At 39.3% G+C, this 24,898-nt stretch overlaps 1 protein-coding gene and 1 long non-coding RNA gene across 3 annotated transcripts in view; one reads left to right on the top strand and one right to left on the bottom strand.

Annotated features, from left to right (window-relative positions):
- LOC133657247 (uncharacterized) overlaps positions 1 to 24,898 on the bottom strand; it is a 66,754-nt gene that overhangs the window by 4,911 nt on the left and 36,945 nt on the right. The window lies entirely within an intron of this gene.
- slc35f3b (solute carrier family 35 member F3b) overlaps positions 20,953 to 24,898 on the top strand; it is a 166,002-nt gene continuing 162,056 nt past the window's right edge. For both annotated transcript variants that reach the window (XM_062058325.1, XM_062058324.1), the window contains exons 1-2: positions 20,953 to 21,148; positions 21,818 to 22,032. In XM_062058325.1, coding sequence (XP_061914309.1) covers positions 21,051 to 21,148; positions 21,818 to 22,032 — 313 coding nt within the window. In that variant the 5' untranslated portion in view covers positions 20,953 to 21,050. The remainder of the gene's footprint in view (positions 21,149 to 21,817; positions 22,033 to 24,898) is intronic.

Here is a 24,898-nt window from a genome sequence, read left to right as displayed (position 1 = left end):
ATATATATATATATATATATATATATATATATATATATATATATATACAAACCCCAAAACCAGTGAAGTTGGTATGTTGTGTAAATCGTAAATAAAAACAGAATACAATGATTTGCAAATCCTTTTCTACCTACATTCAATTGAATGGACTGCAAAGACAAGATACTTAATGTTCTAACTTGAAAACTTTGTTATTTTTTGCAAATATTAGCTCATTTGGAATTTGATGCCTGCAACATGTTTCAAAAAAGCTGGCACAAGTGGCAAACAAGACTGAGAAAGTTGAGGAATGCTCATCAAACACTTATTTTGAAAATCTCCACAGGTGAACAGGCTAATTAGGAACAAGTGGGTGCCATGATTGGATATAAAAGCAGCTTCCATGAAACGCTCAGTCATTCACAAATAAGGATGGGGCGAGGGTCATCACTTTGTGAACCAATGCATGAGCAAATTGTCGAACAGTTTAAAAACAACATTTCTCAACGAGCTATTGCAAGGAATTTAGGGATTTCACTATCTACGGTCTGTAATATCATCAAAAGGTTCAGAGAATCTGGAGAAATCACTGCACGTAACATTGAAAGCCCGTGACCTTGGATCCCTCAGACGTACTGCATCAAAAAGCGACGATATCACCACATGGGCTCAGAAACACTTCAGAAAACCACTGTCAGTAACTACAGTTTGTCGCTACATCTGTAAGTGCAAGTTAAAACTCTACCATGCAAAGCCAAAGCCATTTATCAACAACACCCTGAAACGCCGTTGGCTTCGCCTCGCCCGAGCTCATCTAAGATGGACTGACGCAAAGTGGAAAAGTGTTCTGTGGTCTGACGAGTCCACATTTCAAATTGTTTTTGGAAACTGTGGATGTCGTGTCCTCCGGACCAAAGAGGAAAAGAACCATGTGGATTGTTACAGGTGCAAAGTTCAAAAGCCAGAATCTGTGATGGTATGGGGGTGTATTAGTGCCCAAAGCATGTGTAACTTACACATCTGTGAAGGCATCATTAATGCTGAAAGGTACATACAGGTTTTGGAGCAACATATGTTGCCATCCAAGCAACGTTATCATGGACGCCCCTGCTTATTTCAGCAAGAAAAACCGCGTTGCTTCATAGTAAAAGAGTGCGGGTACTAGACTGGCCTGCCTGTAATCTAGACCTGTCTCCCATTGAAAATGTGTGGCGCATTATGAAGCGTAAAATACCACAACGGAGACCCCAGACTGTTGAACAACTTAAGCTGTACATCAAGCAAGAATGGGAAAGAATTCCACCTGAAAAGCTTCAAAAATTGGTCTCCTCAGTTCCCAAGCTAAACAGTGTTGTTAAAAGGACTAAACAGTGTTGTTAAAAGGAAAGGCCATGTAACACAGTGGTAAAAATGCCCCTGTGCCAACGTTTTTGTAATGTGATGCTGCCATTAAATTCTAAGTTAATGATTATTTGGGGAAAAAAATAGGTTTCCCAGTTCGAACATTAAATATCTTGTCTTTGCAGTCTATTCAATTGGATATAAGTTGAAAATAATTTGCAAATCATTGTATTCTGTTTTTATTTATGATTTACACAATGTGCCAACTTCACTGGTTTTGGGTTTTGTATATACATGTACTGTAGTTACCTTACATTACTAACTTTAGGAGGCTTTTGGCCTCTGGCCAAATTTTTTTAGCCCAATGCGGCCCCCAAGTCAAAAAGTTTGGACAATCCTGACATATACAGTATATGGCGTAAACCACATGGAGGCAGAACACGGCACAGCCCTGAAGGCTAAAAATGAGGGGCGGAAATGTACCCTCTGCTTTTGTTTTGCACGTAAATATTTCTGTTTGATCTCTGCCTCTTTTGTATGCACACAGAGAACCACCTGAGATTTAACAGTGAACATTAAAAGTAGAGATATATGCGTTAAAATGTAATATCGGAAATTATCGGTATCGTTTTTTTAAATTATCGGTATGGTTTTTTTTTTTTTTTTTTTTTTTTTTATTAAATCAACATAAAAAACACAAGATACACTTACAATTAGTGCACCAACCCAAAAAACCTCCCTCCCCCATTTACACTCATTCACACAAAAGGGTTGTTTCTTTCTGTTATTAATATTCTGGTTCCTACATTATATATCAATATATATCAATACAGTCTGCAAGGGATACAGTCCGTAAGCACACATGATTGTGTGTGCTATGGTCCACTAATAGTACTAACCTTTAACCGTTAATTTTACTAATTTTCATTCATTACTAGTTTCTATGTAACTGTTTTTATAATGTTGTACATTATTTTTTATTCAAGAATTTTTTATTTATTTATTTATCTTATTTTACTATTTTTTTTAAAAAGTACCTTATCTTCACCATACCTGGTTGTCCAAATTAGGCATAATAATGTGTTAATTCCACGACTGCATATATCGGTTGATATCGGTATCGGTTGATATCGGTATCGGTAATTAAAGAGTTGGACAATATCGGAATATCGGATATCGGCAAAAAGCCATTATCGGACATCCCTAATTAAAAGTATTTCTGCAACCGGAAGCGTTTCAGCTTTTAGAAACAAAAACATGTGTTTTATATTATCCTACAAGGATTTATTTCTCCTCGATACTTGCACACAAGAGTTGATTGTGTAAGCGTTTACATCATTCATAGCGAATCATAACCATGAAAACCATAACCATGTTTTTACAGCTATAACGGTCACTTGGGGCAAGGCGTGTACCCTATAGGCCCTAGCGATGCTTTCTCATGCTTAAGCAACTCTATTTATATCCTGTCACACACAGTGAGTCCATGTAAATACAAAAGAGGCCTGGAGCGCAAACAGTGCTCGCCGCCAACGCGCTCATTTCTATGCTGCAAAAGAAGAATGCTGTAATACAGTGAAAGGAGCGTAGATGCTTGTGGATTTCTGCAAATACTAGATTACATTCAATTACGTGGTCTTGGAAGTTACACGGCGCACTCGTTTGGAGTAAAAGGAAATATGCCTTTCTGTTTATTTGTTCATAGCATGCCAAAGTCAGCAGGAGACTGCAGACAGCTTAACTTACACATACTTTAAACATAGTTTTTGAAAACAACAAAAACATTCATCAAAACTTAATCTTTTTTTGCTAAATGTATTTAATCTTTCCATTTTGACGGAAAAAAATTGAGGGATGTCAAAAGTAACGAGTTAACTTATGCGATTCATCACAAAAAAAAAAATTGCATTAATTGTGCATATACGCAATTTATTTTGACAGCACATGCTCCTTTACCTATAACCATGAATAGTTACCTGAAAGGCGGCACGGGTTATAATATGGTCAGTGATCAGGTCAATGCATACGTCAGTTTTTGGTCGATTTAAATGATGCAAGCGAGAATAACCTATGATTAGTCTTTAAAAAGCTAAATTCAAAAGTGTGATTAATAAGATTTTTAAAACGTAATAATTTGACAACACCATAAAGAAGACATTTCCTGCATTCAATTGCAAGTCAGGTTGGCCTAAGCAAAGCTTAAAAATGTGAACGCAGAATGCAGAGAGAGCAGGCGTAGCGCAAGTTAAAAATGTACTTAATGAGAGCAAAATGACATTTCCTATGCCAACTAATGGCGGTGATGCTTGAAATTCAAAATCTTGCTTTTAACTTAAAGCATAACAATTAGCAGAGAGACAGCTCTTATCTCAAAACATTCTGAAGTCGGGGTCTCATAAGTTGAGGTACCACTGGATATGAAAAACACTCACCTATTTATCAACTGAGTGGACTTATGCTGTCTTTAACTGAAAAAGTAGTGTTCATATGTGTTCTGGCAACACATAGAGGTCACACTAATTAATTAGGTTAAGCTTATGACGCACTGGGTTAAATTATGCGGACACTTTTGTTAATGGACACTTTCCAATACACTTCTGCCCTATATGCGTTAGTAATATGCAACTGTAATTATTTAATTCTTGTTTACATTGACAAACGTGGCGTGTTGGACTGCAACATTGATCAATTAAGGACACTTACTATATATGTCTAGCTTGTGTGCTACTGTGTGCTGAGTTGTTGCGTAGCTGCCAAAGCTTACCACGTTTACATTTTGTAAATGACTTAACTAGAATCCAATAAAAGATTCAACTTGTGTGCTTATTGGCGGAAATTTAGATGCTAACTTGGTGTCCAGCTTTGCACAAGTAACACACTGCAGGACTACTTGTATCAGAGCTTAGATTGTAAATGCAATCATCATACCGATTGTGAGATCCCGAGTACTATTATTGGTATTTGACCAAATAAACAACCCTACCTGATTACCACTTTATGAGTTGTGGCACTTTTCTTTGCAGCCCCTTTTACACAAATCATAACGGCACTATTTTGCAAGATTTCTGTGCAAAAGAAGGTAAAGACGGAAATAATTGTACCGTACATCAAGGCTATATTGGTAGGATTGTACAGTATGTGCATATTTACACCATATGCAAAGTGCAAAACTCCTTGACTAAATGCATGGTACTGAATAGGCAGAGACACAATAGGACAGAAAGACAGTGGCCTAGTTAATCTCAGCTGAATGTGTAACTGTTAGACAAACTGACAGGACTGGAGGGAGGCAGCAAAGAGGAGAGGGAAGCATGGATGGTGATTGGTTGCCACAGACAGACTGTGGGCACCCCCCCCCCCCCCCCCCCCCCACTTTATGCAATGCCGAAGCAGCGAGAGAACATAATGGCTCCTACCCATTTGCATTTCAATTTTTTTTAAGAGCACACACATCATTTTTTGTGTTAAAAACCCATCATCTGAGACAGATGAACAAACTTCAAGGAAACAAACTGTCCCGAGATGTTACTTTCCGATTGTGGGCTCGAGCATTAAAGCAGACATCCATATTTCAGCACATTCAGATAAATCATACGTCACTATGATCAGCAAACGCACAAAAAAAACTTAAAAAGGTTAAACCTGTGATAACATAAAAGTGAAGTCGCCTCCAGCCGAATATAATTTGCGCTCCTCTCTAATGACTCTGGGCTTAAAACCTGACTGCTTCCTATTGTCATGTCGTCTCTGATGAATGGCGTTTACCGTCAGCCTCACCAAGTCTTCACATCCCACAGGCCATCAAAAAGTAATTGCCTATAAATATTCAAGAGAAAGCAACCCCTTGTCTCAAGTAGCAAACGTCAGACAACCTTCAGGAGAGTGAGGCTGAGCCGCACATCAACACAGGGTCAAAAACTAGGAAAAATTGGGTCCCAGACATTTTTAACTATCATGTTTTCTCAACCGCAAAGATGAAGAACATTTGAACCTTACGGTAAACCCCCAAAAATGGCGTCTTTACAAAGATAATAATGCGGCGTTTTGACAGTGGTTTAGAAAGGTGTTTTTTAATGTGATATAGCAGGGATAGTCAACTGCATTGTTTTGACTTAGTTTGTATATTCCTCTGAACCAGTGTCCCCTACAGTAGACATTAGATTTTTGTGTATTTATTTTGTTGGAGTTAGAGGAGCACTTCTGCAAAATAAAATAATAAAAGAATATTGAAAGAAGTATACACTTAAATACACTATATGTAGGTTCACTCTCTTTTTCCCAAACTTTTGCCTTTTCGACCTTTGCTCTACTTGAAGCACGCACTTCATGAGAGGCGCTTGCCTTGTCAAGGTCTGACTGTGTGAGAAGGACACTACTTTACAAAGATAATAATGCAGAGTTTTGACAGTGGTTGAGAAAGGTGTTTTTTAATGTGATATAGCAGGTATAGTCAACTGCATTGTTTTGACTTAGTGGCCTAGTGGCTAGTGTCCGCCCTGAGATCGGTAGGTTGTGAGTTCAAAACCCGGCCGAGTTATACCAAAGACTATAAAAATGGGACCCATTACCTCCCTGCTTGGCACTCAGCATCAAGGGTTGGAATTGGGGGTTGAATCACCAAAAATGATTCCCGGGCGCGGCCACCGCTGCCCACTGCTCCCCTCACCTCTCAGGGGGTGATCAAGGGTAATGGGTCAAATGCCGAGAATAATTTCGCCACACCTAGCGTGTGTGTGACAATCATTGGTACTTTAACTTTTTAACTTTAATATGTGTTGTGGCTGTGTCTCATTACTGTACAATGCTGGATATGTTCCAAATCTGCACCCAAACTAACTTTAGGAATTTTAGCATTTATAATTTCCTCTTATCAACCCATGACACCACTCTGATGTCTCTTGATGGCCATCTTCCCAAGGACTGTTATTGTTTTGGCCCCTAGATTTCCACCCCCTCTTTTGTAAAACCTCACCGCCACCTTAGTGAGAGCCCGATCTGGCCCTGAACATGCCATTCTGGCATGGACTATAAAAAGCGCAAATAATTATTGATCGGGGTTCACTTTTGGCAGAAGCTGGCTCATGGAGGCTCCGCTCATTGGTCTTACAAACGCAGCCGATAAGGCTTCTGCGAGAGTGAGACCAGCACTGTAACATTTACTTGTGACCTGTTTGAATAAATGTTGTTAAATCTTTCTGAAAGACCTGGCAACTGTTCAATCAAACAATGCGGGTAGATTCTCACAGCCGGACCTGGGGGGTTGCTGCCCCCTCCCTGTGGTACCCATTTCCTACCCACATCAAAGCTGCCCCACCCTTTCCTCTTTTAAAACTGCACTCAAAACCTATCTCTTCTGTCTTGTCTTCCCCGGCCGGCTAAATCCCCCCGCCCCTCCCTGCTTCTCGCTGTTTTTACTTTTTCTGTTTTTTAGATGTTTGCATGCCGTTCCTTTTTTAACTTAGCTGTTTTCTTATATTTTAATTAAAGTCTCCTGTTGTTTTTGTTCATGTAAAGCATCTTTGAGTACTGGTATTTAGAAAAGCTCCATATAAATGTAAATGGTAAATGGGTTATACTTTGTATAGCGCTTTTCTACCTTCAAGGTACTCAAAGCGCTTTGACACTATTTCCACATTCACCCATTCACACACACATTCACACACTGATGGTGGGAGCTGCCATGCAAAGCTCTAACCACGACCCATCAGGAGCAAGGGTGAAGTGTCTTGCTCAAGGACACAACGGACGTGACGAGGTTGGTAGAAGGTGGGGATTGAACCAGGAACCCTCAGGTTGCTGGCACGGCCACTCTCCCAACCGCGCCACACAGTCCCCCCAAATGTAATGTATCATTATTATTATTATTATTAAACCGTGAGTGTAATAACTGCTCTGTCAATGATCTGATTATGCACATGTATATAATATGCATTTTCAGCATTTTAAAGTGTCTCATCATGAGCCACATCTCCAAGCATGCTTTTCATTTTTCTTCTCATCTTCTGTGGCAGTGCAGTGTCCATTGCATACTTTGTGTTGTCACTGTAACATCTGTTACCATAGTATGGCACATGTTTTAAAGCGTTATGTGTCAGCAAACATCTGTTCTTATGCCCCATAGTTTAGTGGACAAACCTAAATAAATGGACAACAGGGTTGCCTCCAGACTAGAAATATAATATATGGGGGAATTCAAGATCCCAGGGGTATCAGATGAAGATAAAACGTCAAAGCCTAAACTCAGGCGAGCACCGAGGTCAAAGGTACAAACCCCAAAACCAGTGAAGTTGGTTAGACTGCAAAGACAAGATACTTAACTTTCGAACTGGAAAACTTTGTTATTTTTTGCAAATATTAGCTCATTTGGAATTTGATGGCTGCAACATGTTTCAAAAAAGCAGGCACAAGTAGCAAAACAGACTGAGAAAGTTGAGGAAGGCTCATCAAACACTTATTTGGATCATCCCACAGGTGAACAGGCTTATTGGGAACAGGTGGGTGCCATGATTGATTATAAAAGCAACTTCCATGAAATGCTCAGTCATTCACAAACAAGGATGGGGCGAGGGTCACCACTTTGTGAACAAATGCGTGAGCAAATTGTCGAACAGTTTAAGAACAACATTTCTCAACGAGCTATTGCAAGGAATTTAGGGATTTTACCATCTATGGTCCGTAATATCATCAAAAGGTTCAGAGAATCTGGAGAAGTCACTGCATGTACACGATGATATTACGGACCTTCGATCCCTCAGGCGGTACTGCATCAAAAAGCGACATCAGTGTGTAAAGGATATCACCACATGGGCTCAAGAACACTCCACTGTCAGTAACTACAGTTCGTCGCTACATCTTTAAGTGCAAGCTAAAACTCTACTATACAAAGCGAAAGCCATTTATCAACAACACCCAGAAACGCCGCCGGCTTCACTGGGCCCGAGCTCATCTAAGATGGACTGATGCAAAGTAGAAAAGTGTTCTGTGGTCTGACGAGTCAACATTTCAAATTGTTTTTGGAAACTGTGGACGTCGTGTCCTCCGGACCAAAGAGGAAAAGAACCATCCAGATTGTTCTAGGGTCAAAGTGTAAAAGGCAGCATCTGTGATGGTATGGGGGTGTATTAGTGCCTAAGGCATGGGTAACTTACACATCTGTGAAGGCACCATTAATGCTGAAAGGTACATACAGGTTTTGGAGCAACATATCCCCTAGAGGGGGGGGGGGGGGGGGGGGGGGGTTTACCCACATATGCGGTCCTCTCCAAGGTTTCTCAGTCATTCACATTGACGTCCCACTGGGGTGAGTTTTCCTTGCCCGTATGTGGGCTCTGTACAGAGGATGTCGTTGTGGCTTGTACAGCCCTTTGAGACACTTGTGATTTAGGGCTATATAAATAGCTGATTGATATGTTGCCATCCAAGCAATGATATCATGGACGCCCCTGCTTATTTCAGCAAGACAATGCCAAGCCACGTGTTACAACAGCGTGACTTCATAGTAAAAGAGTGCGAGTACTAGACTGGCCTGCCTGAAGTCCAGACCTGTCTCCCATTGAAAATGTGTGGCGCAATATTAAAGATTAAAGATTAAAGTACCAATGATTGTCACACACACACTAGATGTGGTGAAATGTGTCCTCTGCATTTGACCCATCCCCTTGGGGAGCAGTGGGCAGCAGCGGCGCCGCGCCCGGGAATCATTTTGGTGATTTAACCCCCAACTCCAACCCGTGTTGCTGAGTGCCAAGCAGGGAGGTTATGGGTCCCATTTTTATAGTCTTTGGTATGACTCGGCTGGGATTTGAACTCCAACCTACCAATCTCAGGGCGGACACTCTAACCATAAAGTGTAAAATACCACAACGGAGTTGACTGTTGAACAACTTAAGCTGTACATCAAGCAAGAATGGGAAATAATTCCACCTGAAAAGCTTCAAAAATTGATGTTAAAAAGAAAGGCCATGTAACACAGTGGTAAAAATGCCCCTGTGCCAACTTTTTTGCAATGTGTTGCTGCCATTAAATTCTAAGTTAATGATTATTTGCAAAAAAAAATTAAGTTTTTCAGTTTGAACATTAAATATATTGTCTTTGCAGTCTATTCAATTGAATATAAGTTGAAAAGGATTTGCAAATCATTGTATTCTGTTTTTATTTATAAATTACACAACGTGCCAACTTCACTGGTTTTGGGTTTTGTAGTATTGGCCCAGTGACCCTAGTTTTACCTATGGCTGGACCCCATTCGGTACTCGTTAACAGCCAAAAGGCCAAGGTGCACGAGATAGTGGTTAGAGTGTCCGTCCTGAGATCGGTAGGTTGGAGTTCAAATCCCAGCCGAGTCGTACCAAAGACTATAAAAATGGGACCCATAACCTCCCTGCTTGGCACTCAGCAACAAAGGGTTGGAGTTGGGGGTTAAATCACCAAAATGATTCCCGGGCACGGCGCCGCTGCTGCCCACTGCTCCCCAAGGGGATGGGACAAATGCAGAGGACAAATTTCGCCACATCTAGTGTGTGTGTGACAATCATTGGTACATTAATCTTAATCTTAATCTTAATGAGGCATGAAGGAGCAAATTCTGGGATTTAGGAGTTGATGCAACTCAGTAGGGGGCATCAGGGGGTTATAAGGATGGGTGTTTGGGGGCACACACAAGAGGATGTACAATTTGTCAAGAGTCTCTCCACAGGTATACATGCTGCAGAACCTGTTGTGATGTTTAAATGTCCAAAAAAAAAAGAGTTCTTTGTTCAACGATCTTTACCGACGTCATCTTTGATCCTTCACACATCCACGACGCCCTCCACTGTGGGTGGCAAGGTCAGAGACACTCACATTCTTTGAGCCATTAGACCTCTGTCAGTAAGTCGAGAAAGTGCTGTCCAGTATACTTCTCGCGCTTAACCAAAGCAATCAGATCTTTGGGAAACCTTTCACAAATTAAAATAGAAACATATAAACACTCAAATAACAATAATATTTAATGCTTCTTCTGCCAAGGAAATTATATTGACTGTCTGTTGTTTATTTTTTATTTAGAGGAATGTATTTTGCATTCTTGCCATATAAATCACAGTACATATGTTGCCCAACACTGAAAATCCAAAGTGAAATGGTCCTGTCATCTTACTATCTGCTCTGATTTGTTTCATTAACTTCAACTTGTGGTTGGAGTAAAACCGGGATATTAGCAGAGCATCTTTGTATTTTGTGTTGTTTTCTTGACGATGCCGCATGTTGGCTATTGGCGTGATCACAGGATGCAGAGAAGGCAAGCGACGTGCAAGCAGATGGTAGTTTAATTATGTATTAGGTAGAATAAACACAGGTCAAGCAGGAACTCAAAATGCAACAGAACACTTTGACATAAAGATGATAAAGAACCAGCACTGAAGAAGGGGAGAAGGTGAAACTACATAATGAACAACAATAATAATAATAAATAGCAATAATCAACAATGTGGAACAGGTTTGCTGACAGGACAAGGAACAGAAGGTAAAGGTGCTGCAAAACACAACAACCAAACTAGCAAAACAAGAGCACCAAGACAGGAATTGATACCAAACAGGACAATACAGAACAAAGTCCAAACTGTCATGAGAGATCATGACAGTTTTTGTGGCAATCTAATGCCTGTTCTTATCAGAGCGCTTACTGCTGATTGCAAAAACAACAGCTCGCTACAATGTGGTCAAACAAACAATACATAAACCTTTGCACGTCTCACTTTACGCATGATTAGTTTTTTTAACACAATATTTTTTCCGTTTTCTTAAAGTAATTCATTTGCTGTGCTTTTTAGTATGAGTATGATTGCAAAATAATTATGTTGAGAGTAAGTTGCAAGTGCCAGTTTTTGACATAGAAGGTGAGAAACACTACTAAATCTCCTTCCCGGCTCATCACTGTTTTCTACAGCAAGAGTTTTTCCACATGTAAAACTATAATTATTATTGGTAAAATGTGTTTTGTGTCAATATTTTTGCATGACTGGAACAAAGTAATCGGATTTACATTATTTGTTATGGAAAAAAATGGATTCGGTTTTCGTACGAATTTGTCTTTGTCGGATTACTACTGAGTGAGCTTTAACTGTGACTTCTGCGCACTTATTAATTATGCTGTATGCCATTTCTTATCATGGTATTAATAACGACGCTACAGAGGCAAGGCAAGGCAAGGCAAGGCTTTTAATTCTATATTTTCAACTGTCAGCTAAACTAAAATGGGAGCGTCTAAGAATGGAAATTAGGCCAGTTAAAGGCGGCCAGTAAGGAAAAACAGAAGATGCCAGTCTTTGCTCCCCACTGAGGCTCTTCAGCCACGGACACAGCATCTCTCCAGCAGGTCCTCCTCATCCTTGGATTTGCTGCTCCCTTTCCCCCCAGCTGAGTGTCAACCTTACCATTAATGGCAGCTGAATAATAAACACAGCCTGAAGAAATCACACAGGCTCTTGGGACTTTTCCCCTCCAGAAATGGCTGCCGCATCATTCGCAAAAAAAATGCATGAAAACATAGAAGGGATGCTCATGTAGTTTATGCAAATGTCAAGAGTCAGACACCATTAGAAATATAATGTGCACGATGCATATATATGCCCTGAAGCACACAGCACAGGGAATGTGGTATTTTTAGTGGCTCCCTTTTCCATTAGCCCTGCTGCATCCACCAATCAGCATGCAGCTAGTCACAGGGTTTCCATGCAGAAAGATATTTAAATATTGAAGAGGCGGAAGATTGTACTTTAAATTGTACCATAGGAATAGAGAAATAATGTGAATATCGAGTATCCCGGGGTTTTTTGTACATTAAAACTACATATTTATTGAAATGATCAGATTCTGACATTCAGGTCACAAAGAACAAATTATTAACAAATTACATTATTATTATTAACAAATAAACAAGTTTCTCAACTTGTATTAGAACACATCCTCTCAAGTATTGTGCGGGACAAAAATGTTTAACAGTTATGTCGATAACACTTTATAATAAGTACACACTATTAAAAATGAATAACGCATTAGTAAATACTGACTTCATAGTTAAAAAAAAAACGCATTAATACTCATTAGTATACAGTTCATAAACAGTCATAAATGTTTTACGCTATTGATAAGGTTGACTATAAAAAGTCTAATGGTTGAATTTTCATACTTTATAAATGGTTGATTCAGCATTTTTTACATTATATTCATGTATTGTCGATAGTTTGTTTGATAATTTAGAAACTATATGTAAATAATACTTATAATAACCTCTCTCGACATGCACTTACACATACAGTATTCAGACATGTACTAATAGTTTTTAAATACACAGTAACTGTGTTTATAAGCTGCATACTAATAAGTATTCATATCAAAAATATGCTTTATAAATGATGAATTCAGTATTTACTAATGCTTAATAGTGTGTACTTATTACAAAGTGTTACTGTTATGTCTTTTCACTTTTTTTGTTACAGCAGTAAAAGCAGCACAGCATGATCACTGATACTTTAAAGTGAGTTGGTCCAAAGGCATATTCCAAAAGTTAAATAATTTAATTTGTAATGAGTTGTAACATTAGATATTATACTGATGTGTGTTGTACGGTGGCCAAGAAGGGTCACAACAAATGTAAACGCCGCAATACAACAGCTTTATGCCGCATCTCAACTATTTTATACTGCAACATAAAGCCACTACACAATTTAAAAAGCCACTACAAATGCAAATGCCACAACACAACAACTTTAGGCCACAACTTTATGCTGCAACCCAACGACATAAGGCAACAACACAACAACTTTATGTCGGTGCACAACAACATTAAAGGCCTACTGAAATTTTTTTTTAAAATTTAAACGGGAATAGCAGATCCATTCTATGTGTCATACTTGATCATTTCGCGATATTGCCATATTTTTGCTGAAAGGATTTAGTATAGAACAACAACGATAAAGTTCGCAACTTTTGGTCGCTGATTAAAAAAAGCCTTGCCTATACCGGAAGTAGCGTGACGTCACAGGAGGAAGGATTCCTCACAATTCCCCGTTGTTTACAATGGAGCGAGAGAGATTCGGACCGAGAAAGTGACGATTACCCCATTAATTTGAGCGAGGATGAAAGATTCGTGGATGAGGAACGTTAGAGTGAAGGACTAGAGTGTAGTGCAGGGTGTATCTTTTTTCGCTCTGACTGTAACTTAGGTACAAGGGTTCATTGGATTCCACACTTTCACTGGTTGGGGGCGTGGTTGGGGGCGTGGCTATTTACAGCTAGAATTCACCAACTCGAGTATTTCATATATATTTCATATATATATGTATATATATGTATATATATGTATATATATGTATATATATATATATATATATATATATATATATATATATATATATATATATATATATATATATATATATATATATATTTATTTTATTTACATAAAAGAAATACTTGAATTTCAGTGTTCCAATGGCTATCCATTAGATGGCAGTATTGTCCTGTTTAACTTCTCCGTTCATGATGAGTATATCATTTCGGCCACCGTGTTCAATGGAGAAGTCTGTTCTACATATTTACAGGCAACATACACCTTCCCCTTCGAACTGTCCTGGATGAACTGAAATCCTTGTTTCCATTCGTTTGAATTCGTTAGGCAAGCTGTTTATATTGTGGGAAAGCGGACGTGAGAACAGGCTGTCCCCACTCAGTCTCAGGTCCGCATTGAGCTGGAGGGGGCGTGGCCTCCAGCTCCGGCTGAATACCGGGCGTTTGTCGGGAGAAAATCTCTGCCGGGAAGTTGTCGGGAGAGGCGCTGAATACCGGGATTCTCTCGCTAAAAACGGGAGGGTTGGCAAGTATGTAAATTAACCCGGCCGTATTGGCATGTGTTGCAATGTTAAGATTTCATCATTTATATGTAAACTATCAGACTGCGTGGTCAGTAGTAGTGGGTTTCAGTAGGCCTTTAATATGCAACACAACAACATAAAGCCATGACACAGCAACTTAATGCCGCACCACGACCCATAAAACCACAGCGACATAAAGCTGCAACACAAAAACATAAAGCCACAACACAAGCATATTTTGCCACAGCACGATTGCAAAAGCCACTACAAATGCAAAACTCCGCAACACAACAACAAGAAGTCACAACATAACATTTTTCAGCCACAACACAACAACTTTAGGCTGCAACATAACAACTTTATGCTGCAACACAACAACATAAAGCCACAACACAAACATTTTTAGCCGCAGCACGATTGAAAAAGCCACTACAAATGCAAAACTCTGCAACACAACAACATGAAGTCACAACAACGTTATGCTACAACATAACAATTTTATGTCGCAACACAACAACTTTATGCTGCTGCAACACAACAAAATAATGCCCCAACACAAGAATATAAAGCCACAAAACAACAATTTTAGCCAAAGCATTATCGCAAAAGCCACTACAAATGCAAAATTCTGCAACACAACAACATAAAGCCAAAACACAACAACTCAATGCCATAACACAACAACTCAATGCCATCACACAACAGAATATAGCCACAATACAGCAACTTAATAACGCAACACAACATAAAGCCACAACACAACAACTTTATATTGCAACTCAACAACACAGTCACAAGACAACACAACACAACAACATGAAACAGCAACGAAAGTGACGGATACAACGACAGTGCAAGTTTTGCTGAATTACCAAGTGGCACAGGCAGAAAGTTGAAGAAGTTTCGATGAACGAAGATGGAAAAGCAAAAATGAAAGTAAACTGTTCCGCTGCCACTTCATGTTGTTGTAGTGTACCTTAAAGTTGTTGTGTTGTGATGTTTGCAATAGTTGTGACCTTTCTCGGCCACCTGTAACACAATCAAGATGTCAATGTTTTGTTCCGCTAGTTTAGCATAAATTGACTACCTTTGGTTTCGTTGTTGCCCTATTACCTTGATCTGTATTTGGACAAAGGTTGAAATGACAGCTGTAATTTGCAATTTAAATGTTTTTCTACTTAATACAGAGCAGTGTATGAGTTGTAAAATCAATGCCTGAAAATGAAATTGTCTGATAATCTTTTGACTACTTACTTAAGCATTAATTATGACTGAAACCTATAGACTCAGCCTAGCAACAAGCGGCGGCACAAACATGTGATGTCATGCGGAAAAAGAGCCACTGTTCATTTAGAAGTTTTACATTGAATCACAAATTCAAAAAAGTGTCTGTATGATTTATAGCAGGAGGAGGACTTAAAAAAGCACATCAGAGCCCACATTAGTGTTTCGTAGCCCAATGATTCTTCTCTCATATTAAAAACGCCACTGGATAGCAGTCATAAACCCAATGATTTATGTGCGCAGGTACACTTGGTCCAATTTTTAATCTCCTCTTCCATTAAGAATAATTTAAGGATTGATATTCTCACAGTACAGGCATGTAAAAGTGAACTTTGATTTGGCAATAAAACCAACAGCACTGACTCACTGAGATTTGATGTACAAGTTAAGTGGGAAAATGGGAAGAAAACTTAAATGGAAACCTAATCAGATCTTAAAACCATTTATTTCAAGATCATTCCAGGCCACCATTGAACTTTTTTTTTTGCTTCGATGAGGAATATGGTACCATCCAATTCCCCGTTATGACAGATATGTAGATGCAGAAGCAAAATGTAGCCTGTATGAAAATTGTATTTTGAAGTGAGAGAGGCTCAAAAATGGTTAATAAATGCATTACTTTCACAGTAACATTAACTAAAATGTACTGTGAAATAACAGTTCATTGCTGTGAAATATAAGGGTATTGTAATTTTTACAGTCACTTGTAATGTTACAGTACATTTTGATGATAGTATTTTACTGTGAACAATACAGTTCAATACAGTGTACAGTGTATTAAACTTGTTTTTATTTTTTTCTACCTTTTAGACAGAACAAACCAAAAATACTCTTCACCTACACAATTTAAAGAAGAAAAATAGCTTCTCCAATACAATATTGTCATTGACTAACTACACTAGAGCAAGCTCGGACACAGGCAATTACAGTGCCTGTCAGTCCGGGTGAGGAGTAAGTTAGGCTAGAACTAACCAGCGCCAAGCTGGAAAATTCCTGCACACATTGCAATTCTCGTAGAGTTTTACATAACTCACAACATGTTTTTTCTGTAGTGACTGTGCAAGAGGTAGACATGCATTCTACTGAGGTGGCAAATTATGAAGCGTTAAACCTATCGCAGCACCAATCAAATCATCTCAAGATCCCCATCATATCAATTCATAGATATGATCGAAATTATTTAAGGCGCACTACACGAAATAGACGTACCGTTATTAAAATCAGTACTACAGATACAAGTGTTGTCCCGATACCAAAATGCATTACGATACTTTTCTAAATAAAGGGGACCAATTAAAATTCCATTATTGGCTTTATTTCAACAAAAAATCTTACGGTACATTAAACATATGTTTCTTATTGCAAGTTTGTCCTTAAATAAAATAGTGAACATACAAGACAACTTTTGTAGTAAGTAAGCAAACAAAGGCTCCTAATTTAGCTGCTGACATATGCAGTAACATATTGTGTCATTTATCATTCTATTATTTTGTCTGCGGGCTATAGAACGTTTTTTATTCGGGCTCCAGTACTCTGGAATGCCCTACCTGTAACAGTTAGAGATGCTACCTCAGTAGAAGCATTTAAGTCCCATCTTAAAACTCATTTATACACCATAGCCTTTAAATTGACCCCTTTTTAGACCAGTTGATCTGCCGTCTCTTTTTTGTGCTCTGCCCTCCTCTCCTGCGTGGCGAGATTATCAGGTAACCACAGATCAGTTTCCATGGAGGGTGCTCGCTGTTCCAAGTCGGGACCCTGGATGGACCACTGCTCTATGCATTAATTGGTGACGTCTCTGCGCCCCGATGTGTCTACATGCTAGAGGATCCCCTGCTGGCCTCACTATGAACTGGACTCTCACATTATTAACCGTATCCACTCGGCATCCATTGCACCGGTCACCCGGGATTTGTAAAAATCAACAATAGTAGTATACAATGTTTTGTATGTCCAAAAAGGAGAAGCAAAACTTTTAATATCCTGCCGCATTACTCAGATATAACAATCTGATTCTTGATCAACAATAAAATATATAATAACCTGCTTCTTAGAATTACTCCTAAGAAGTCTGCTAAGAGTTGACTTATGAGTAAAGAAATTCTTCGCTGAAAGCTGCACTTAAAAGTTAGTTATCAAGCGTCTTACTCACACTTTCAGCGAAGTGTAGGACTGAATCTTAATTGTCACACTCAGAGCTGAATTACGACTTTACTATGTGCCGTAAACGGAATTTTAGGTGACGTCATATCTGTGTCCATAGAAATGACCAATCACGGAAGGGAATTCCTTGTCTAAGAATAAAGAAATATCTTGGAAATAGTTAAGTGGACAATGGGAGTGTATATTTTGACAATAAACTACAAAATAATACAAAACAAACAAACAATATTGGCAATGAATCATAAATAAATGTGCATTTTCCCAGTGGCGAGATATCGAATCATTGTGATGACCTTTAGTTCTGCTGTGAAAGCTCTGCTGCGTGATGTTGCTGATGAGATGACGCCCCTTATTAAATCTGTGACAAAAATAATACCCGCTCTGTCTAAAAGATACCGTTTGATCAGCTGCTCGTCATCAAACAAAGTCAGGACATCCTTCCGCTCCCTGAACGTTCGCGCACGTCTCTCTCGCCTCAGTGCAACTCCTAACCACTTAGGACACCTCTGAAGGTCTCTTAAATATCGTGGAGAGTAGGAGTGATTCTTAGACTCAAAAAAGTTGATAAATAGCTTTTATTCTTAAGTTGGAGAGTAGGACTAAATTTCGCACATTCTCAGGACTTAAGTGTAAAATGGCACTCTAAGACGCTTGATAAATACGGCCCCTGATATATAACAATAACCAGTATATTATTACAAGATACATATATCTAATGACACACATATAATTACAATAATAAACTCAATAATTTAAAACATCAATTTATTACAATATATGTTGTGCAGTACCTATCCTTTTCTTATATTTATTTTGAAATTGAAGGATGTTAAAGGCCTACTGAAATGAATTTTTTAAATTTAAACGGGGATAGCAGATCCATTCTATGTGTCATACTTGATCATTTCGCGATATTGCCATATTTTTGCTGAAAGGCTTTAGTATAGAACAACGACGATAAAGTTCGCAACTTTTGGTCTCTGATAAAAAAAGCCTTGCCCCTACCGGAAGTAGCGTGATGACACCGGAGGAAAGGCTGCTCACATTTTCCTATTGTTTACACCAGCAGCGAGAGAGATTCGAACCGAGAAAGCGACGATTACCCCATTCATTTGAGCGAGGATGAAAGATTCGTGGATGAGGAACGTGAAAGTGAAGGACTAGTGTGCAGTGCAGAACGTATCTTTTTTCGCTCTGACCGTAACTTAGGTAAAAGGGCTCATTGGATTCCACACTCTCTCCTTTTTCTATTGTGGATCACGGATTTGTATTTTAAACCACCTCGGATACTATATCCTCTTGAAAATGAGATTCGAGAACGCAAAATGGACATTCACAGTGACTTTTATCTCCACGACAATACATCGGTGACGCACTTTAGCTACTGAGCTAACGTGATAGCATCAGGCTTTACTGCATATAGAAACAAAACAAATAAGTCCCTGACTGGAAGGATAGCCAGAAGATCAACAATACTACCAAACTCTGGACATATGTAACTACACGGTTAATGCTTTCCAGCTTGGCGAAGATTAACAATGCTGTTACTAACGACGCCATTGAAGCTAACTTAGCAATGGGACCTCACAGAGCTATGATAAAAACATTAGCGCTCCACCTACACTACCGTTCAAAAGTTTGGGGTCACCCAAACAATTTTGTGGAATAGCCTTCATTTCTAAGAACAAGAATAGACTGTCGAGTTTCAGATGAAAGTTCTCTTTTTCTGGCCATTTTGAGCGTTTAATTGACCCCACAAATGTGATGCTCCAGAAACTCAATCTGCTCAAAGGAAGGTCAGTTTTGTAGCTTCTGTAACGAGCTAAGCTGTTTTCAGATGTGTGAACATGATTGCACAAGGGTTTCTAATCATCAATTAGCCTTCTGAGCCAATGAGCAAACACATTGCACCATTAGAACACTGGAGTGATAGTTGCTGGAAATGGGCCTCTATACACCTATGTAGATATTGCACCAAAAACCAGACATTTGCAGCTAGAATAGTCATTTACCACATTAGCAATGTATAAGTGTATTTCTTTAAAGTTAAGACTAGTTTAAAGTTATCTTCATTGAAAAGTACAGTGCTTTTCCTTCAAAAATAAGGACATTTCAATGTGACCCCAAACTTTTGAACGGTAGTGTACGCCCCAGCCAGCCCTCATCTGCTCATCAATACCCGTGCTCACCTGCGTTCCAGCGATCGACGGAAGGACGAAGGACTTCACCCGATCATCTGTGCGGTCGGCGGCTAGCGTCGGCTAGCGCGTCTGCTATCCAAGTAAGTCCTCCTGGTTGTGTTGCTACAGCCAGCCGCTAATACATCGATCCCACCTACAACTTTCTTCTTTGCAGTCTCCATTGTTCATTAAACAAATTGCAAAAGATTCACCAACACAGATGTCCAGAATACTGTGGAATTTTGAGATGAAAACAGAGCTTTTTATATTGTATTCAATTGGCTCCGAATACTTCCGCTTCAATTGTTGACGTCACGCGCAAACATCATCATATCGAAACGTTTTCAGCCGGAAGTTTGCCGGGAAATTTAAAATTGCACTTTATAAGTTAACCCGACCGTATTGGCATGTGTTGCAATGTTAAGATTTCATCATTGATATATAAACTATCAGACTGTGTGGTCGGTAGTAGTGGGTTTCAGTAGGCCTTTAATGCCTTGTTTGATCCTTTTCTAAATGATTCCATTCCATTTAAATATAATTATCTGTCACGTCACTAAATACTACATGATACCATAACCCTACAATAGTATACAGTATCAACATAATATTTATAATAATATAATACCATTTTCTCTACGCTGCATATTTATTTGCACTGTTATATTATTTATGTGATTACACTGCAAATAGTAAATTGACATTAAAGACTATTAAAACTTGAATATTATCAATATGAATCACATGTATTATTCAGATAATAGCCAATGATAGTTAACATTAAAAATAGGGTGAGAAAACTTATTTCCCCCTTAAATTTTTTTGTTTGGCGGGGGGTGACAACTTTGATTTTGCAGTTTGAGCTAATATTTTTTGTGTTCTTTACATGTATTTGTTTTATTTTCAAAGGAGAAATTATGTTTGTAAGGGGTTGTGAGAAAATATTAAAATGTTTTAAAGGTTGATGGATATACATAAATACATCATTCATGTAGATAATGTCCATGTAATGAGCTGCTTCACACATGATTGAGCAGCTACTGTACATCACAATTGTACAGTTGCAACACAAAGCCTGCAGATGGTGCTGTTGCATCACTCGCATGCACCAGCAAGCGCGCACTCACCTCGGAGTGGAAGGAGTGTGTAGTAAAGTGGTCAGACATATGTTAGGAGCTGCAAGGATGATGTTCCTTCCCTCCCTGACGCTGCTCGCTGACCGGCACAGCCCCGTGCAGCGGCTCCAATAAGGATGTACGGGGATGGGGAGGGCACCGTGTGGGACCGGGTCGCGCGTCCCCACCGGGACTGTATGTGCTACCTTGGACCTCCGACTAACTTGCTGCCCATGTAAGCTTCTTTAGGGACATTTTTTGTACCTGTTGCATGCTGAATGTATTACACTTGCTAGAATAAAACTAAATAAAATAAAATATGTTGATTTTCAGTGAAGCGACAGCATTATGCAGGAGCCCATATAGTGCACATTCTATAACTGTATTATTTACAGTGTTATGTTTTATTTAACTTGAATGTCTTTTTATTTTAATATGGACATTATTGGCAAGTGTTTGTTGCAGAACAAGCAAGGGGTTAACTGATTTTGTGAAAGATATGAGGATGCCTTGCAGCCTAATTGGTGCATTTTTTACAGTAATATCGTGTTAGTGATATGCAATAACAAGCTCACTGTCAGGAAATGGGATGTACGCGCTATTGCATGCATGGCGAAGTCACCGACCGCCATTAAATAGCCCAGAGCTGTCACTAATATGTGATCTACATATCACTTATGATTGCTTCATTCATAGTAGGCCAATGTAATGCTTCCAACAGCAATCCCCAGCACTTAATGCTTTCATACCCTGGCTAAGCAGAGGCAGGACCAGAAAAAGGATGATGATTCCTCTGCTGTACATGTGAGGAGCTGCAGGGGAACTGATATGTGCGATGCTCTTTTGTAGCCGCAGACCATTATCCCGTCCAAATTTCTACCACCTCTTGTCTTCCTGTCCCCAGCGGGATGCGCAAGTCGCCCGAAGTGAGCCCCAGAAGGCTTTCGGACATCAGCCCTCAGCTCAGACAGCTCAAGTACCTGGTGGTGGACGAGGCCATCAAAGAGGACCTCAAGTGTTCCCGCTCAGTTGAGGACATCAACAGCGCATCCATAGAGGAGCGAATACTGCGGATCACCGGCTACTATGGCTACCAACCTTGGAGTGGCAGCTATAAGAGTGAGTCAATACAGTGTTTGCTGCTCAATAAGAGGTCAAGAAGTTGCTTTGTTGAGATGTTCTTCTGATTTTGTGGAAAGTTGAGCAAGAATTATAGAGCTGCTATTTGTCCAGTTGGAATTTTGCCCATCATCCACAATAACTATGTGAGACAAGAATGTAGGTCTTTCTCTTTTCTGTGCATTCCAAATAGTAAACAACTTTTAGTGAGAGGCGGGTACTGGGATAAGAGCTATTCCACCAAAAAGCTCACTAAAAACCTCCAACACAATTTTATATAGATGTTGTATGTAGTAACCTGTCACATTCATGATAACATGTAATATTTAGAGTATTTTGCTAATTTTAAGCATTACTGTAACGCATTGATTTTGCCAAGCTCAATGATGGCTACTTCCATCAACAACAACAAAGGGAGCACTTTCTGTGTTTGCTACTGGTGTTGCGCGATATAGACGATATACCAGGGACGTGCGGTCAGAGTAGGCAGGAGAGGCGGAGCGTCACTTGTCATCAAGAAAAAATAACAAAACCATTAAATACATATAAAAATTTGTCCATGTGTTAGAAATTTAATTAAATTTCTGTATGATTAAAATGGCTTTTTAACATTCACAGAGGGATGGAAATTGATAAGATTTTTCCACTTTCGATTGTGCTTAACGATTCCGTTATTTATTGGCTCTCGTATCGATTCTTATTTGCAAAAAAAGATAACAAAAAGGTGGATTAGCATCAATTTTGTTTAGTTTAGAGCTAACAAGAACTTACAAAGCCAACAGTGAGGCACATAGCATAAAAAAACTATTTTGAAAATAAATAAATAAATAAAAGTTCTTTAGAATTTAACAAAATAAAACATGTGGAAATTACACAAGAAAGTTGCTATAGCTTAGTTAATACGCAGGTCACAGCATCTAAATGGCGTGTTTTTGAAGGTTTTTAGATAGTTTATTTGAACTCTTAATAGATTAATCCCAATTACCTGCATTGTTAGCCGCCTTGTACTAGCAGTTTTCACTATTCAGAATGCACAGAAAATGGAAAGACATGTGTGTTCTTTCGTCCATCCATTTTCTACCGCTTGTCCCTCTCGGGTCGCAGGGGGTGCTGGGGCCTATCCCAGCTGCACTCGGGCGGAAGGCGAGGTACGCCCTAGACTATTTACCAGCTCATCGCAGGGCCAACACAGATAGACAGACAACATTCACACTCACATTCGCATGGTAGGGCCTATTTAGAGTTGCTAATCAACCTATCGCCAGGTGCATGTCTTTGGAGGTGGGAGGAAGCCGGAGTACCCTGAGGGAACCCACGCAGTCACGGGGAGAACATGCTAACTCCACACAGAAAGACCCCGAGCTTGGGGATCTTCTTATTGTGAGGCACATGCACTAACCCCTGTTCAGCCGTGCTGCCCACATGTGTGTTCTTGTCTCACATAAAGATTGTGGATGATGGACAAAATTTCCCCCAAAAAGTGCAGTTTTCCATAACAAAGAAGTCGGCAGGCAAATCTTTCAATCGGCACGACCATTTTGGCATCCCATTTGCTTCAGCTGCTTCTGTTCATCACACGACATAGTATCTGGTGTGTTGTAGAAGGACCGCAGTATGAAAAATAGTATGACCTAAAGCATACTTTTAAATTAAAGTTAAAGTTAAAGTACCAATGATTGTCACACACACACTAGGTGTGGTGAAATTTGTCCTCTGCATTTGACCCATCTCCTTGTTCACCCCCTGAGAGATGAGGTGAGCAGTGAGCAGCAGCGGTGCCGCGCCCTGGAATCATTTTTGGTGATTTAACCCCCAATTCCAACCCTTGATGCTGAGTGCCAAGCAGGGAGGTAATGGGTCCCATTTTTATAGTCTTTGGTATGACTCGGCCGGAGTTTGAAATCACAACCTACCGATCTCAGGGCGGACACTCTAACCACTAGGCCACTGAGTAGGTGACATGTAAGTCTTTTTGTTGTTGTTAGTGATTTATTGTTTTAATTGGTTTTAACCTTTAAAATCGTTTTTAATCATATTTATTTTTATATTGTTTTTATATTGGTTTTATATTTATTTATTTTGTTTTTATTCAGACTTAGGTGGAGCTAAGGATAGTATTTGAATCTTGTTTTTACAATAGTTTTGTGCAGCACTTTGGAAACATTTTTGTTGTTTAAATGTGCTATGCAAATAAAGTGGATTGGATTGATTGGATTGGATTTTTGTTAATGTAGTCTTATACTTAATTGTCCTGGTCTATTTATCGTGTTCTGAGTTCTTCAGCAAACCTTTTTACGTGGAAAAACAAGTTGGGTATGAATAATTGTGCCTTCTGCTGTTTGCTGACGAGTAGTGATTACACAATCTACTGTGTTAGTCCAAGTAAACCATTGATTTATCACACCTGGGACTCTTCTGGCAAGATTTTCTCCTGATAGTCTTTCTGAGACATTTGTGCAGTCAGACGTCACTGATGCTAGATGAGATTACGTCTGATGTGGTTGAGGTCAAGGCTCTCCAGTTTTTACGCACCATCTCGTCTAACTGCGAACCTGTACTTTAGGGTACATCATTCTGGAACTGGAAGAATTAAGATTCAGTGTCAATTAGGGAAAACAACTGACTTGACTGATCAATTGATGCAAACAAGTCAATACTTTACACATACACCTATGCTGCTCAGGCCAGCAGGACACTGATTTATACTAAACTAAGTCAGCTTAACATTTGCACCCGTATCATCACTACTTTGATGATCAGTTTTGAAAGCATCATAGTTGCTTTATTTTGCTGCATTTGAGAGAGCAAGTGTATGTGTGGAATCAGACAGCTGAAACTCTCAAGCGCTTTGAACATTTGATTCTTT

The sequence above is a fragment of the Entelurus aequoreus genome, linkage group LG09 (assembly GCF_033978785.1).
Source record: "Entelurus aequoreus isolate RoL-2023_Sb linkage group LG09, RoL_Eaeq_v1.1, whole genome shotgun sequence".
Lineage (NCBI taxonomy): Eukaryota > Metazoa > Chordata > Actinopteri > Syngnathiformes > Syngnathidae > Entelurus > Entelurus aequoreus.
This window is presented reverse-complemented; position numbering and strand designations above follow the sequence as displayed.